Source organism: Lagenorhynchus albirostris, chromosome 8 (assembly GCF_949774975.1).
Source record: "Lagenorhynchus albirostris chromosome 8, mLagAlb1.1, whole genome shotgun sequence".
Classification (NCBI taxonomy): domain Eukaryota; kingdom Metazoa; phylum Chordata; class Mammalia; order Artiodactyla; family Delphinidae; genus Lagenorhynchus; species Lagenorhynchus albirostris.
The window spans coordinates 75,716,491-75,733,263 of record NC_083102.1 but is presented as its reverse complement, the minus strand read 5'-3'; the positions used below and the strand labels follow the sequence as shown (position 1 = coordinate 75,733,263).

The following is a 16,773-nucleotide window of genomic DNA, read 5'->3' as shown; positions in this document are numbered from 1 at the left end:
TCAGCCCCTAAAATCCTGTATTGATCTATGTGGTTGGTTTGACAGCCAGCATAAAGTGGAAATGCAAGAATCAGCAGGATCAAGTCCAAGAAGAATGAAGCCAGATGGCTTTGTAGAACCCAACGTGAAAAGACATGTACAATAGGAATTATTACACTGTTTAACCATTCTTACAAAAATTAATGAGAGTTTTTAAAGAAGTCCTTTTTTTAAAGTGCAGAAATGATCTTCAGTAGTCCAACTGGGAGACGATAGATTTACAGGCACTTTAGACAAGATGACTCCAGTCATACAAAAGTTTAGTTTTATTATAGGCACTTTACACAAACATTCAGTACTTTTTGCTACTTCTATAATCTTTTAGCAAGGTAGTCAGTTACAGTCTGAATAAGAAAATATAAACAAAAATTATACACTTTATTAACAAAATCTACTTTGAATGATTCTATAAATTTTATAATGCAATTAAAACCATTACTTTTCTCCAATTGATGCTGTTTCTTTCTCTTCCTTCAATTATAGTCTCTGAAAACTCTGAACTGGGTGGAATGATCTTCCACTGCAGCAGGAAATGTTAAATAAGTAACTCTACATCGTTTTCCCAGGAAGTGCTCACTTTTTCAATTTTGATTAAATGCCATATTTTAACACAAATATTAGGCAATATTTAATAGCTCATATGGTCACAGTTCGCTAGCGCTTTGCTCCAGCCTGGACACTGACCATGGAGAAATAGATGCCTTTCTGTGCTAGCAGCTGCTGGTGTGTGCCGTGCTCCTTGACTTTGCCGTTCTGAAACACCACTATCAAGTCTGCATTCTGAATGGTGGACAGGCGATGAGCGATGACGATGCAGGTGCGCCCTTCTTGGGCTTTGTCCAGGGCTTCTTGGACAACCTGTTCAATAATCACACAAATTAACTCTGATCATAATAATCCACTCCCTTGAATTTCTCCTCCATAACAAGCCTCACAATTAATTTCCCCAACGATACGTGCTTCTTTAACAGTGGTGTCAATGGAACATAACATAGATTTTACAAAGCAAGGGATCTGTCGTATCAGAAGAATACTGAATCCTAATTTGGTTTATCTCAGAGTTATGACTGTAAATACAGCCTATGCAATCATTTAGAAGCACTTAGTAGTGTGCCCAGCCTTGTGACATCCTTCTGGTCTAGCACTACAGTAAATACAGGAAGCCTGAGCACAGGCCAAACACAGCCTCCTTGAATTTTGGTATTTTTAAGATAAAAAAAAACTCAGAATGAGCTTATCTTTCAGACACCTGAACACTCCACTTCTTCTCAAACTGAGAACAATTGCTAGTATTTACCTTCAAGCACAGTAAGCTTTTAACACTGTTCTGTGCTTCCACTTTTCTATATAGTTGTTGAGGAGATGCTGCCAGTAGAAATGGGACTATGGCTCCTGAATGCAGCTTCTTAGATCAATACAAAGTGATCCGGGGCTGACTTTTGGAGCACAAGCGTTATAAGACTAATCTGCCTTGTTTCATCTTAGTTCTCTTGAATGACAGCTACCGAAAGTGTTTAAATTCCACTGAAAGTAACAAAACTCAGTATCTGGCTGAATTGTGTTCTCTACTGTAGAAGACAGAAGCATAAACTTAAAACCTTTTAAGGGACAACTGCTTCAAGTGTGAATGAGTCCACGTTAAATTCTTACCTTTTCACTTTCTGTATCCAGAGCTGATGTAGCTTCATCCAGAAGCAATATACGAGGCTGTCTAACAAGGGCACGAGCTATCGCAATGCGCTGCTTCTGGCCACCAGAGAGCTGAGTTCCTTTGTCTCCTACTCTGGTGTTATATTTCTGTAAATAGGGTTTTGTTACGATGAAGAGTAGAACTGATAAAGTTCTGAAATAGAGTGTGCTTGCAGAAAATAGGATAACCACTTCCACATACACAAAAAAGTTTAGGTTCAGAAGCTAAGAATGGGTTGAAGGAGAGTTAAACAACAAAAACATAGCTCTGAATGGCAGGATTAACCTCTCTTCTTGAAGACAGACGTTTGGGTCTTAAAAGTTATGCTTTAGTGTAGACAAGTCAACATATTTACGAGGAAGATGACTGTTGCAATGTGAGGCTCTTCCAGCCTTCTGGTTTCATTGCTCTTGGGACAAAGATTGGTAGGAGGAAGGAAATTTGATTTTAACAGGCTATGCATAATAAAATAATTGAAACTCATTTTATTTATAACCAGCAGGTGATGCTCTCTGCATTATTTTAAAGTGAGGAAGGACGCAAGAGGGAGGGGATATGGGATGTATGTATGCGTATAGCTGATTCACTTTGTTATACAGCAGAAACTAACACACCTTTGTAAAGCAATTATATGCCAATAAAGATGTTAAAAAAAATAAAATGTCGATTATGATAATATCCTTTTAAAAAAAAGTGAGGAAGGGAAGAAATTCTTGGGATGTTAGCCTTTTGTTGTCTGTTTTTATAAGACTATTTCCAAAGCTTCAACAATTTTAATGGATGCTAAGAAACTCTATTCGATATCTAACTTGAAAAGCTGAAATCTCCTGATTGACTTTTGTTTTCAGAGTTCTCCTGAAAATTTTCACATATTGTTTCCCAGAGCAGATAATGCTCACTAAGTATCCCATGTGACAATAGGACAGGAATTAATAAGGTATGTAGGGGAGAGCAGAAATGTAATGGGTAACCTAAAAAAACCATATTATCTTTTTATTTTCAGGTCCTTGCCAGGCTGAAATGTTAGTCAAACTGTGGGCTCTGATTCTGACATCCAGAGTTTGACTTTAAAATTCATGTTCCACTTCCTACACTGTTGGTGGGAATGTTAAGCTGGCGCAGCCACTATGCAAAACAGTATGGCGGTTCTTCAGAAAACTAAAAATAGAATTACCGTATGATCCAGCAATCCCACTCCTGGGCATATATCCAGACAAAACTATAACTCAAAAAGATACATGCACCCCTATGTTCACAGCAGCACTATTCACAATAGCAAGACATGGAAGCAACCTAAATGTCCACCGACAGATGAATAGATAAAGAAGATGTGGTACATGCATACAATGGAATATTACTCAGCCATAAAAAAGAACAAAATAATGCCATTTGCAGCAACATGGATGCAACTAGAGATTATCATACTAAGTGAAGTTAAGTCAGAAAGAGAAAGACAAATACCATTATGATATCACTTATACATTTCTGGAATCTAAAATATGACACAAACGAACCTGTCTACGAAACAGAAACAGACTCATAGACATACAGAATAGACTTGTGGTTGCCAAGGGGGAAGGGGGGAGGGGAGGGATGGAGTGGGAGGCTGGGGTTAGCAGATGTAAGCTATTATATATGGAATGGATACACAACAAGGTCCTACTGTATGGCACAGAGAACTATATTCAGTATCCTATGATAAAACATAATGAAAAAGAATATTAAAAAAAGAATGTGTGTGTGTGTATATATATATAGCTGAATCACTTTGCTGTACAGCACAAATTAACACAACATTATAAATCAACTATCCTTCAATTAAAAAAAAATTCCTTCTATGTAGGGTTGCCCATTTTTACTTGCTATTTCTGGCAACCTTAGTTCTATGGCACTCAACATAGAGCTCTCCACCTGCAGGTGGAGTAAGCGAGCCCAGGGGAGGTTCCGGCAGATGCTAGCGACTGGCCCAGCCCAGAGCTGCAGCCACCAGGGAGGCCAGAGCACTGGAGCAAGTCCCATGACGGTGCAGAGGTTGCCAGGCTGCACTGCCACAGTATCGACCCTGTTGAGGCAGATAAAGGCAGGGCTGTACCCCTGAGAGGAGGAAACTAGACCAGCCCCCTGCAGGGTGAGGTAAATCCTAGTGCGAACCACTCAGGTGAAGAAGTAGATCCTTGGACAGAAAATAGGACTTAAGTGGTTTTGCCTTCTCTTTCCAGGTCTAGACATTGAGGAAAAGACTTATGATGTCTACAAGTGTGCTCCGTAGACAGAGCCCAGAGCCCAGAAAGGTAGGTCCCGGTGGTAGACAAAAGTGAGAGGGGCAAGGTATATTTCATAAGCTAGATAATAATTACTCTCTGTATTTGCCTTTGTTAACCCCTAGCCCAGTGGTTCTCACACTTTACCTGCATCAGCATCACCTGGGATATTAAAACACAGATTGCTAGACCCTACCTCCAAGTTTCTGATTCAGTAGGTCTGGGGTCAGGCCTGAAAATCTGCATTTCTTACAAGATCCCAGGTGACGCTGATGTTCTGGCCCACGCCCAGACTTTGAGAACACTGACCTCGCCATGAGTAAAGGGAATTAAGGTTACATGCTTTGAATGTTCTAGCCTTGGGACGGGCCAATTATCCACAGATGCGCTAGAAGGTTAAAGGAGGGGAGTGGACAATGCCTCTTCCCTGGGGCCTATGATGTGTGGTGACAGCAGTTATCCAAAGAAGAGCTTCCAGAAAAGGAAATCTTGGGAGAGGGTTGGGGCCGTAAGGCATTGCCATCTTTCCCCATGAGGAGAGGACCTTCTCTGCCAGTTTCAGGCTACTGAGCTTTATATTTTAGTTCTTCCTTAAAATAAAGAACATAACTTATGATAATGGGGGCGGGTGGGTTAGAGAAGATAGGTCTAGATTGCAATGCAAAACACAGGAGCTAAGAGGCTTAAGAGAGGGCAAGAGGTTCCATTTACCTAACTTTCTAGGAGGAATTCAGAAGGCATCTGTGGGACAACAGCCCAGGGAAGGTTTCAATAATCAGCCCTACAAGCAGAGGTTGGGGCGCATGGAATGTGCAATGGTGAGAGATGACACTCCAATGGCTCAGCCTTCCTCAGAGCCTTCTTTCTGGCACGGGGCCAGTTCCCTGGCCTGGCCCGACTCCACAGAGGGAGGTTTGAGGCTTGGGGGAGAGCGGCAAGGAGGCAGAAGGAAGGAAGGTTGGGAGAGAAATGGTGGGGGAGGGTCACTCTTGCTTCTGTGGGCCCTGCACCCAGACTTGGAGGGAAAGGCCTCCCAGGCATATGTATTTTTCGGTCAGGCTGCTCACAGGGAGTGAGTCGGGTGATCAGGTAAACATCGCATCCACTGGGGATGGGAAGTGCAGGCAGATGCTTGTATACAGGTGGACGTGTGTTTTAGTTGCTCATTTCACCTTTGGGATCCAGCCCTTTTGAAGTCACAAGCATAGGCCAGGGGGGATGCCACAGGCTCCCAGGTACCTTATTTGGAGAGAGACTTACATCAGGCAGCGTCTCGACGAAGGGGTGTATGTTGGCCTCCTTGGCTGCCTGCACGATCTCCTCCTGTGACACGACCCGGCTGTTGTCCCCGTAGGCGATGTTCTCGCCGATGCTGCAGTCAAACAGGACGGGCTCCTGGGACACGATGCCCATGTGTGCTCGGAGCCACTGGACATTCAGGTGCTTTATTTCCTTGCCGTCAATTAGCTGAAAACAAGAGATCACAGATCATCTTCAGAACCAGCACATTTTTTGAATTTAGCAAAATTAATATCATTATTTCATACACTAAGACTGCCAAGTTATTATGAGATTTTGTTGTTGTTTTCCGTTTGGATTGTCAAGGTTAACTGAATAAGGTCATAATTGTATGCTTTGAGGAACCATCATATTTCTTCTGTTTCAACCCTATGCATGTGGTAGGCAGAATAATGCACCTCTCCTCCATCCAAGACATCCATGTTCTCGTTCATGAAACCTGCGAATGTTATTCACAAGTGTAGATGGAATTACGATGTAAGGTTGCTCGTCAGCTGATCTCAAAATGACGAGGTTACCTTAGATTATCCAGGTGGACCCAACATAATCATAAGGGTCCTCAACTGTGCAAGAGGGGGGCAGGAGAGTGTGTATCACAGTGGAGCAATATGAGAAAGACTCAACCGGTCACTGCTGGCTTTGAAGATGCAGGAAGGGGCCACGGGCTAGAAAAGGTAAAAAAGCAGATTCTCCCCTAGAGCCTTCAGAAGGCACAGAGCCCTGCTGACACCGTGACTTTAGCCCAGTGAGATCCACTTCGGACACATGACCTCCAGAATTTTTAAGATAAATTTGTGTCGTTTCATCCCACTAAATTTGCCGTCATTTGTTATAGCTGCCATAGGAAACTAATAAAATGCATTCTAATTCTGGGATGTATTCTGACATCCTTATTCTTATGCACTGATTTTTCACAGGAAAAGTAGCCACCATTAGATTGGAAATAACTAACTGCTATACCGTAGAATAGGTTTGTAGGTCACGTTTCTGACCTGACCTGTTAGTTAGGATCAAGTTTTTGAGGACTTAAATGAAACAGAAGTGAGCGTCGGAAGGTGGCTGTTATATCTCTAAATTGTTGTTGATCTTAGGGATGTGAATTAATGTCTCTTAGTTTCTTTGTAAACTGGGAATGATAATTCCTAAAGTCAAAGAATTGAGGATTAAATGAAGTCATGTATGACCCCTACTGAGCACACTGCTGGGCACAGGGTATGTGAAGGACTGTCTGCGATTTGGATCTGACCCAAAGGAGCTGGAGGGAGAGGCTGCCCTTTCTCTAGTGACCTGTCTCCCCTTGGATTATCCTGCAGAAGCCTGGGGCATACCCATACAGCCTGGCCGATAATAATCCTTGCTCTCTGATGCAGATGTGTCTGCCCCGAAGACCTACTTTGCAAGAGAACGCTGGCATTCAAGTGAGAGCTGTTCATCCTCCCTGAAGAAGACATCAGTGACTCAGCTTTGAGCGTTTATAATAGTGGTGATGAGTATGTCCTGAGCTATATATACACTTTGAATCCCGTGTACCTGGCTGCGTGCCTCTGGGAGACAGCTGGCCAGGGGTAGGGTACAGTCTTTGCTGCAGGAAGACAGCTTCTGTTTGTGAAGCTGCCAGGTGCAAGGATGGATGGAAAACACACCCATGACCTCATTAGTACCAAGCCCGGTTGCCATGGAGACTATTCCAAGCATCTATGCTCCAGACTTCCTCACAGTGTTAAGTGAAGGTGGAAAGTAGAGAGTGAAGAGAGGCAGGAAAAACCATACAAGTATGTGGCGAAACAGCAGATCTTGTTAGATGGAACAGTGTGAAAAACGGAAATCTGAGGAAAGAAAGAGTAGTTTTTTTAAAAAACTTTTTTTCCAGGCTTATACCCCTGGGAGAAAAAATAGACACCATCAAACGAATACAGTCAGACAAATATGACTGATCCCAGCAAGTTTTAATGAGCTTCTCCATCACACTGCATACAAGAAGACGTTTGGGCCTCCTCAGCCCCACGCTACACACAGCAACTACAAACTATTTAAAACCTGTGTTTGCTAAAGAATCCTTTCCTTAGGGGAAACACGTTTAGAAGATCAAATATAAAAAGATCAACGCAGAGCTTCTTTGGCTGCGGCAGATGGCCCTCTGAGGGAAGACCAAGGAAGTCCAGGGCGTCAGTGAACACTGCTCAGAAGATACTGGTCCTGGGACTTCCCTGGCGGTCCAGTGGTTAAGACTCTGCACTTCCAATGCAGGGGCTGTAGGTTTGATCCCTGGTTGGGGAACTAAGATCCCACATGCTGTGTGGCACGGCGGGATAAAAAAAAAAAAAAAAGATACTGGCCTAAATAAAAACTTAAAGTAACACACTGACAATAACACACTGACAATAACAATGGAAGGCCAAAAAACAAATAAATAAACAAAAACAAAGGCTAAATTAAAATGACGAGCTATCTCTATTCCAAACTTAAATCTACTACCTGATTTCAGTAGCACAATCAAATGTGAAATATGTATTATCCTGCTGTATGTATTGACTCTGAAATGGTAATCATAGATAAAATATTGAGCATCGACTATATTATAGGTCCTGTTGTAAGCACACCTCATGCCTTCTCTCGTTTAATATTCACGACAACGCTCGCGAGGTAAATGCGAGTTTAATCCCCATTTTACCGATGAGGACATGAGCAGAGCTAAGTCACTTGTGCAAGGTCACACTCTTAGTGACTGAGGGAGCTCGGATCGGACCTACACACTACAGGTTGGATTTTAGCAACACAGTGTCTCAGAATTGAAAAATACTTTCTGTCTTCCCTCAAAAGAGCAATGTCTCCATCTTAGCCCCAGCACCCACTGGGTAATACCCAGACAACAGGCTGCTAACTGTGTCCTAAGGGGGAGAGACGACTCTGGTGGCAGCGCATAGCATGGGCCGGCAAGGGAAGAAAGGATAGGTCGGGGGAAGACTCAAACCAGAGTGAGTCTCAGTGAAGCTAATGAACTTAAGATTCAAGGACGCCCATTTGCAGGCAAATGCTGGGAGTTGAACGGTGTTCTGGATGGAAGGGAGCCCAGGTCTTCTGGGTGAGCTTTTAGGATAACCTGCGTAAAAAGGAGAGGGACCAGAATCTTTAAGGTTTCAATATTTTGTTGTGAATTTTTCTCATTTGAAGGAAATATTCACTTTCATATCTAATTGTGTGTTCATAACTTTGTATTCTTTCAAGTAGAGTCCCTGAAATTGTATAACTTTCAGGCCCCACCAAACCTGGAAACTCCACTCTCTGAACAATTCCATAGCTTGGTTTTGCAAGACTTGCCACAATTTGATCTCAACCTTTTAAAGTTATCAGTTCAGAGGTTCTCCACCTCTGGTTGGCATCAGAGTCACCTGGGAAAAATCATAAAAATGAAAAGGCTAGGTCCTGACCTTCATAAATGAGCCGGGGTGGCTGTGTTCTCTAGTAGCTCTCCAGGCCATTATGATCCACGCCAACTTGAGAACCTTTGCTCAGGTCAATGTTTCTCAGAGTGTGATTCGAGGCTCGTTGATGGTCATGTGGATTTCCCGACCTCCTCAGGGTCACGTCCTTGCTTCAAATGATCATTATGATCAAATGATGCTCAAATGCATAGACTCATTTTTTATGGCAACAAGAACTAATCATAGGACTTCCCTGGCGGTCCAGCAGTTAAGACTCCATGTGCTTTGGGACTTCCCTGGTGGCACAGTGGATAAGACCTCCAAGCTCCCAATGCAGGGGGCCTGGGTTCGATCCCTGGTCAGGGAACTAAATCCCACATGCATGCCACAACTAAGGAGCTGGCCTGCCACAACTCAGAAGCCCACATGCCACAACTAAGAAGACTGCATGCTGCAACTAAGGAGCTGGTAAGCTGCAGTTAAGGAGCCCACCTGCCACAACTAAGACCCGGTGCAACCAACCAACCAAATAAATAAATAAATATTTTTAAAAAAAGACTCCAAGCTTCCACTGCAAGGGGTGTGGGTTCAATCCCTGGTGGGGGAACTAAGATCCTGCGTGCCACGAGGTGTGGCAAAAAAAAAAAGAAAAAAGAAAAAAAAAGAAAGAACTAATAACCTATTAACTGAGTTATTCAGGGTCACTAATTGACATTCATAAACAAAACCTGGCACATTTACTAATGTGTATCGAGGGCACTTCCACTAAGAGGTCTGCCTGCCGTGCAGCACTTGGCAGTATTTCGAAGCTCTAGTGTAAATGCACAGGAGCAGATCACCGTACTCCCTGCAATGGAAGAGGACACTTTGTTTTCAGGGCATGATCGGTGTTGTCTTGAGATGGTTACTGTCCTATACACTCAGCATTCACTTCCATATTCTTCTGTGTCTGTCCTTCCACATATCAAGGGAGTGGAGGACTAATAACTGTTTCCCAGGCTCGCTCCTGGTTCTAGAAGTAACTGAGGTTCTACCGGTGAGATGCAGTGTGCAAAATCTGGGAGACAGAGGCCGTGGTAAACTAACACCTGTGTTTTGGCAGACGGGAGTTTTTACAACACCCAGACACTGGTCTTGTGTCTTCAGGTTTGGAGCAGCTGTGACACTGGCATCATTTCCTACAACCTCCTGGCCACAGGACTCCAGCTGAGATGCTGTGATTTGAATGTTGGGAGTGCTGACTTTGACTTTTACTTCCACTCTTCCAGCCCTTCCGGTGATTCTGTGAGCACCGAATGCCCCTTACTGAATATGTATCTCCGTGAAATACCTAGAGCAGCTTCTGTTTCCTACACTGAACCGTAACTGATACGGTCCATGTTTTAAATTTCGCTCCCCTTGTGCTTATGAACACGGAGAATAATCATTCATTTCTTTACTTTCTTCTTGTCTACTTACTGCACGTATGTTTACCATTGTTGTTTTCAACTCCAACACTATTAACGCCAAGTGTTTTTTCCCACTACAGTGACTGTGAGTGTGGTAAGGGTGGTGGGGGGGAATTCTTTTGGTCTTTCCTAGGTGGGTTATCATCAAAAAAGTTTGAGAACCATGACTCTAATTAACTCTGCTATTTCAGCCAAACTGGCCTATATGCCGCACTGGGAACAAATCAGTCATCAGCCACAGCTCACGTCATCTCTTTCATCGAACGATGCCTTGATTGCTCACCCTTACAGCTTTACGCAACCAGCTCTAATTATCCCTTAAGAACTAGCTCTAGGCCTATCTTCTTTAATGAACTCATGGAAGGATATGTCCCATCTCTTCAGTTGAGATCTTTGAGGACAGACACCATCCCCTGTAACTCATTAGAGCTCAACATTTAACACACTGCTTAAGAAATGTCTCTTAAGGACCACGATCAGTGTCTGAGAGCTAAAATTTCCTCCTCTGATTGCTTCCTGTGTCAGCAAGGTTTTCATTGAGAGTTCTCTGCCCAAACTTTAACCACAAAATTGAAGCATGAAGTCAGAATTCACAGAAGATATAAAACAAGGTAGTATGAATAAGGAACAAAGCTTGAGGAACAAAGTTTCCACAACTGTCAAAGAATGGACTGAGTAAAGGCATAACTGTTTGTGAATACAATAAGAAATATTTATGATAACTGTGACTACTGTGGGGAAGTGAAAAGGGCCCTGGCCTACAGGATGAAAATTCTATTTTCACATCAATCATTAATGCAAGTGGGGCCCATATAGAGCTGGCAAGCATCGGTCTGACTATCCAAAGTAGGTGTCCATCCTGGATGGACAGTGCCCAGGCCCATTCCAGTTGTTGAATATTTTGAATATCACCTCTGAGTTTGACCAGTAACTCAGTGCCTACATAATAAAAATGTTTTCCTCTGAATTCCATTCCTACATAGTTTGATTCTTTTCCTAGTCCCCATTATAGTCATTTAAAAATCCACTACTCGGGCTTCCCTGGTGGCGCAGTGGTTGAGAGTCCGCCTGCCGATGCAGGGGACACGGGGTCCTGCCGCGGTCTGGGAAGATCCCACATGCCGCGGAGCGGCTGGGCCCGTGAGCCATGGCCGCTGAGCCTGCGCGTCCGGAGCCTGTGCTCCGCAAGGGGAGAGGCCGCAACAGTGAGAGGCCCGCGTACCGCAAAAAAAAAAAAAAAAAAAATCCACTACTCCCAGGAGTTCCCTGGCGGTCCGGTGGTTAGGACTTCGCGCTTTCACTGCCATGGCCCGGGTTCAATCCCTGGTTGGGGAACTAAGATCCCACAAGCTGTGCAGCACGGCCAAAAAAATCATAACATTAATAAAATGTCACTACTCCCTTCAAGACTCCTATGTCATTCCCAGTACCTAAGACAGTCCCTGACACGAACTCACTGACAGTTTATTGAATGTTGCATGAATAAATCTGACCCTTCACTTACTCTTTTAGTTCAGGAAACAAAGGAGAATCCCTCTATGTTCTTTATCTGTTTCCCAAATTTGTTGATCTCGCTTTTTTTCTTTTTCCTTAGAAGATGTTTGAATTCCCTCTCTCCATCAATGGTTTTATCTCATCCTCAGCCATAGAAATGTTCAAGATTCCCCATGCTAAACATCTTCCCTGGGCTCTGCCTCTCCACTCTTATTTTCCTTTCCTTCTCCTTTGATCTTCTAGCTAGTCTACACTTCGCTCAGTCTCCATTTCCCCTCCTGACCACACCTCAGCCATGCTCAACTGTTTCCTACCACCATCACTTCACTGAGAAGACTGTGAAATGTCAGAAGCAGCCCATTCATTGCCAAATCCTCCCATGTGTTTTCAGTCTCCGTCTTACCCCATCTCTCCACGGCATTTGTCAGTGCCGACTACCTTCTCCTTGTTGAAACCCTTCCCATCCCTGGCTTCCATCTTACTAGTCTCTCTCAGCACCCCTCCTCTGTCTTTCTGGCTTTTTTTCCTGCATCTGCTCATGTAAACTGAGACCTAACCAAGGGAAGGGGGATGGCTGGTAAAAAGGCTGCTTGCAGAGGAAGGTAGAGTAGCAGGGTTGAGGGAAAGGCTGGACAAGTTGGCTGGGGCAGTGGACACAGCTTGGAGACTATATCTAGGATGTCAGACTTTAAGTGGGACTACTGTTTAAAAGTTTGTAAAGCCACGGCTTATAGTTGAGAATTAAATACATCTAGGCAGGGGTTTCCCTGGCAGTCCAGTGGTTGACACCTTGCCTTCCAGTGCGGGTTCGATCCCTGGTCGGGGAGCTGGGATCCCACATGCCACACGGCCAAAAGGCCAAAGCATGGAACAGAGGTAATATTGCAACGAATTCAATAAAGACTTTGAAAAGAGTCCACATCAAAAAAAAAAAAACTGAAAAAAAATACATCTAGGCATTTAGAAGATGAAAAAATTGAAATGAGCTAAATAAGAAAGTGTGCTCAGACCTAGAGATTATGACACTAAGTGAAGTCAGACAGAGAAAGACAAATATCATATAATATCACTTATATGTGCAATCTCAAAAAATAATACAAATGAACTTATTTACAAAACAGAAATAGACTCACAGACATAGAAAGCAAACTTAGGGTTACCAAAGGGGAAACATGGCAGGGAGGAATAAATTATGAGCCCGGGATTAACATACACACACACTACTACATATAAAATAGATAACCAACAAGGACCTACTGCATATGCTCCCTATAGTATAGGGAACTCTACTCAGTATTCTGTAATAACCTATACAGGTAAAGAATCTGAAAATGAATGGATATATGTATATATATATAACTGAATCACTTTGCTGAGTGATTTACAATACTGTAAATCAACTCTACTCCAATAAATTTTTTTTAAAAAGAAGAAAAAAAAGTGTGCTCACCACTGTTCCAGCCAAGGGGTCGTAGAACCGCTCCAGGAGCTGGACCACCGTGCTCTTCCCACAGCCGCTGCTGCCCACCAGGGCCAGCGTCTGGCCCTTCTTCACCTCGAGGCTCAGCCCCTGAAGCACTGGGATGTCTGGTCGAGTGGGATAGTTGAACACGACTTCATTAAATGTCACATTTCCTTCCACTGTATTCTAAAATCAGAACAATAACAGTAAATTTGATTGCTGCAATCCTGAAAATTCACAATAGCCAACCCTCTCTACCGCGAGGTATCAGAAGGTAGTGAACTTGTACTACAGTCAGGCTTCGTTTGTAACTGCTAAAATGTAATACATAAGATCTAAAAGGGTCAGTGTTTTCATAGCATGTCTCATTCACACAATACAAATGTGAAAACTCAAATCTGTTCCCCAAGAATAGGGTCACCTACATATAATAAAACCTGATTAGCAGGATTTGTGTATAAAATGGGCAGTATTTCTACATCCGTGTGGCTTTGTTCTACAAAAGTACTAGACGTTAACTTGTATTATCAGCATTTACTAAAAGGAACTAAAAGGACAGAGAAACTTTCATTTTATTACCACCAAATAAAAAAAGCACAGATTTTATTAAACTTCCACTTAGAATACTAAAATTCATCAGTTAGGAGCAGATCACATAATCAAAACATCAAACTGACCGGCTTTAGGCCTTCCGTGCTGTAGCTGTCGATCACAGGGGCTTTTTCAATGATCATGATGACGTGGGCTGCTGACACTTTGGCCTTGGAATAGTCAGGAGCAAATGAACTGACCTGACCCACAGCCATCGCGCCAAAGACAATGGCTGAGAACACTCTGCCAACGACAAAGGCAAAATGTGCAAAGAGTTAGGACTGCAATGCTAGAAAGGTGACACTCCGACACCCAGAGAGCACTGTCTCAAACAGTCACAACACGTTAGTCAAAAAGTTTCAAAAAAAAAAACCAAACACTTTTCCTTATAAGTTCATATCGGTGTAACTGACTGATTGTAAATTGACCCCATGTTTCATCTCTCTCTGTGTCCTCACCTTCTTGTAAGTGACTTTGCAGCTCCTCCACTGAAGAAGGAGAATTTGTTTTCCTACCCTTTGAATCTGGGTTGGCCTTGGAATTTGCTTTAGCCAACAGGATGTGGGGGAAGTGACTGTTGCCAGGTCCAAGCCTATGACTCAGGGGGCCGTGCATGTTTCTCTCTCTCCCCGCCACTACCACAAGCCCACCTAGCTGCTGGAGGACAAGGCACAGACAGAAGAGTGCCGTGGGCCCCAGCCAACCGGCCTGTTACCCATTGCACACAAGAGCGAGCCCAGCTGAGATCCACTATGCCCAGATCAGCAGAACTGCCCAGCTAACCCCCAAACTTAAGGGCAAAAATAAATGTTTATTATCGTGTGTCACTGGGGGATAGTGGGTGGTTGTCATGCAGCGTTATTTGTGGCAGTCAATAACGGATATAGGCGTTCTGCTGGATTACATCAGATTCTTAGAAAACCTGTGAACTGTACCGCAGAGAGTTCCTTAAAGAGCCAGCTATCATGCTGCTTGCAAGACGCATCGACATTCTTTTTTTTTTGGCCACGCCCCACGCCTTGCAGCTTCTTAGTTCCCCCACCAGGGATCGAACCCAGGCCACTACACTGAAAGCGCCAGCTCCTAACCACTGGGCCGCCAGGGAATTCCCTGCATCGGCGTTCTTAATCTATGACATGGGAGTCATAGCAGCTTAAAGTTGGGAAGGACTTCACAGAATGTCAAGTCCAGCTCTCAATGCTTGTGCCAGGGCACATCCCCTAAGCTAGCTTCCATCCTTGGTTTTAGGACGGAGGAAGTTTGATTGAGGAAGTCTATTGTTAAAAAGTTCCTTTTCAAACCAAGAAAAACGTACATCCTTTTGCATAATACATCCCTTCAAAGTACTGGAATATTATTTTCAAAACCCTTTGCATCTTTGGTAAGTCCCTTCATTTTCAACATTTCAGCCGCCCTTCTCTGGACACGTTTATCAAAATGCCTTTTTAGGGCTTCCCTGGTAGTGCAGTGGCTGAGAGTCCGCCTGCCGATGCAGGGGACATGGGTTCGTGCCCTGGTCCGGGAGGATCCCACATGCCGCGGAGCGGCTGGGCCCGTGAGCCATGGCCGCCGAGCCTGCGCGTCCGGAGCCTGTGCTCCGCAACGGGAGAGGCCACGCAGTGAGAGGCCCGCATACCGCAAAAAAAAAAAAAAAAAAAAAAAAAAAAGCCTTTTTAAACAGTGAGTATAATATTAGGAATCTCCCAGAATAATGCCATGAGTCCATCAGGTCCATTCCTTTGCACTCTATTCCTGAGTTAATGTAGCACACAGTGTTTTTTTCTTTTTAATAGCTCTAAATAAATCACACAGATGTTCATCTTGGTCTTGTTATCATTTAGACCTGTGGAATCTGTTTAAAATGGACTGCTCTTCAGCCAGGTCTCCCCTATTCCTTACTTGGAAGATGGATTTTCCGAATCTGAAAGTCCAAGAGTCAGCAATTTCCATCAATTGAATACCTTGACCTCAGAGTAAAGCGATATATCAGATAATTATCTCATCAAAGCACCAATGCCAATGGTGCCTGGTTTTGATCTTTTGGTTATAGTTATAAATAGCACCTGCATATCAATGATCAGAAAGATGTGGAGTGGAAATTTTCAATCTTCTGTTGGAGTCATCCTGAGAAAACTGTCATGCACGCACAAGTCAATGTCTAAATAGGATGGAAATATTACACTAACACATATTCCCAGGCTTCGATGATGCTGCTTTAAATGTAAAAGTGTATCACCACTAATTATGGTATGGTATCAAAGGGCAGCTCAGCCACCACCAAGCCTAGACACTCGGAAAAATTACACGTGTTTTTCACTACCAAACTGCATATTTTAGTATTTTAGAAATATTAGTTAAGCCCAGGTCTCTCTTCTCCTGACTGAGGTACAACTGTCTGCATTCACAGTGATGGGGCAGATACTCCAATCGAGCTTCCTTTGTCATTTCTGCATTTCTCCAGCTCTTACCTTCTAACTGCTTTTCTCTTATGAAAGAAAGCAAATTTATCCTGGAATCTTCCGGGGCTCTCAGAACTCAGTGCTCCACACTCATTCTTTGGCCGCCCTGTTTAGAATCCTTTCAAAGGAACCAGGTACTTGGCCCTGGGTTAGGCTTCTTCCCAAAACACCCAGGCCTTCTGGAAACTCCTCATTGAATCACCACCCCAGCTAGCCATGGATTCAAGAAGGTCAAATGTGTGAGTCAGCATCGGGGAGAAGGGCAGACACTGATTCCCCAAATGAAATGAGATGCTTCCAGGATAATACACGGAGACTCAGAGGCAAAATGCCATCTTCTGAATCACCAAAATCTCTTCATGAAGCTTCACAGTAAGCTTTTCTATCCAGGCATGAAATGTGCGCCTTGGTTTGATTCCTAGAGTTAACTGTAAAGACGACCCCCATACTTACAAGAGAACATCCTGAAAGTCTATGATGCCATGTGCCACCAGGTAGGCGCCAAAACGGAAACAGCCAGCGTAAGAAAAATACATCATTGCCTGGGTGATGGAAAACGTGATTCCAAAGATGTGTGCTTTCCTCAAAGAGTTTCTGAAAAGAAGGCA

General features: G+C 43.5%; 1 protein-coding gene across 3 annotated transcripts in view; it reads right to left on the bottom strand.

The window, feature by feature from the left end:
- Positions 1–287: 287 nt before the first annotated feature.
- The window catches only part of ABCB1 (ATP binding cassette subfamily B member 1), a 106,427-nt gene continuing 89,941 nt past the window's right edge, over positions 288–16,773 (bottom strand). For all 3 annotated transcript variants that reach the window (XM_060157179.1, XM_060157180.1, XM_060157183.1), the window contains 6 exons: positions 16,619–16,759; positions 13,793–13,949; positions 13,104–13,301; positions 5,251–5,457; positions 1,690–1,836; positions 288–897 (listed from right to left, as the gene is read on the bottom strand). In XM_060157179.1, the coding sequence (XP_060013162.1) occupies positions 694–897; positions 1,690–1,836; positions 5,251–5,457; positions 13,104–13,301; positions 13,793–13,949; positions 16,619–16,759 (1,054 nt within the window). In that variant the 3' untranslated portion in view covers positions 288–693. The remainder of the gene's footprint in view (positions 898–1,689; positions 1,837–5,250; positions 5,458–13,103; positions 13,302–13,792; positions 13,950–16,618; positions 16,760–16,773) is intronic.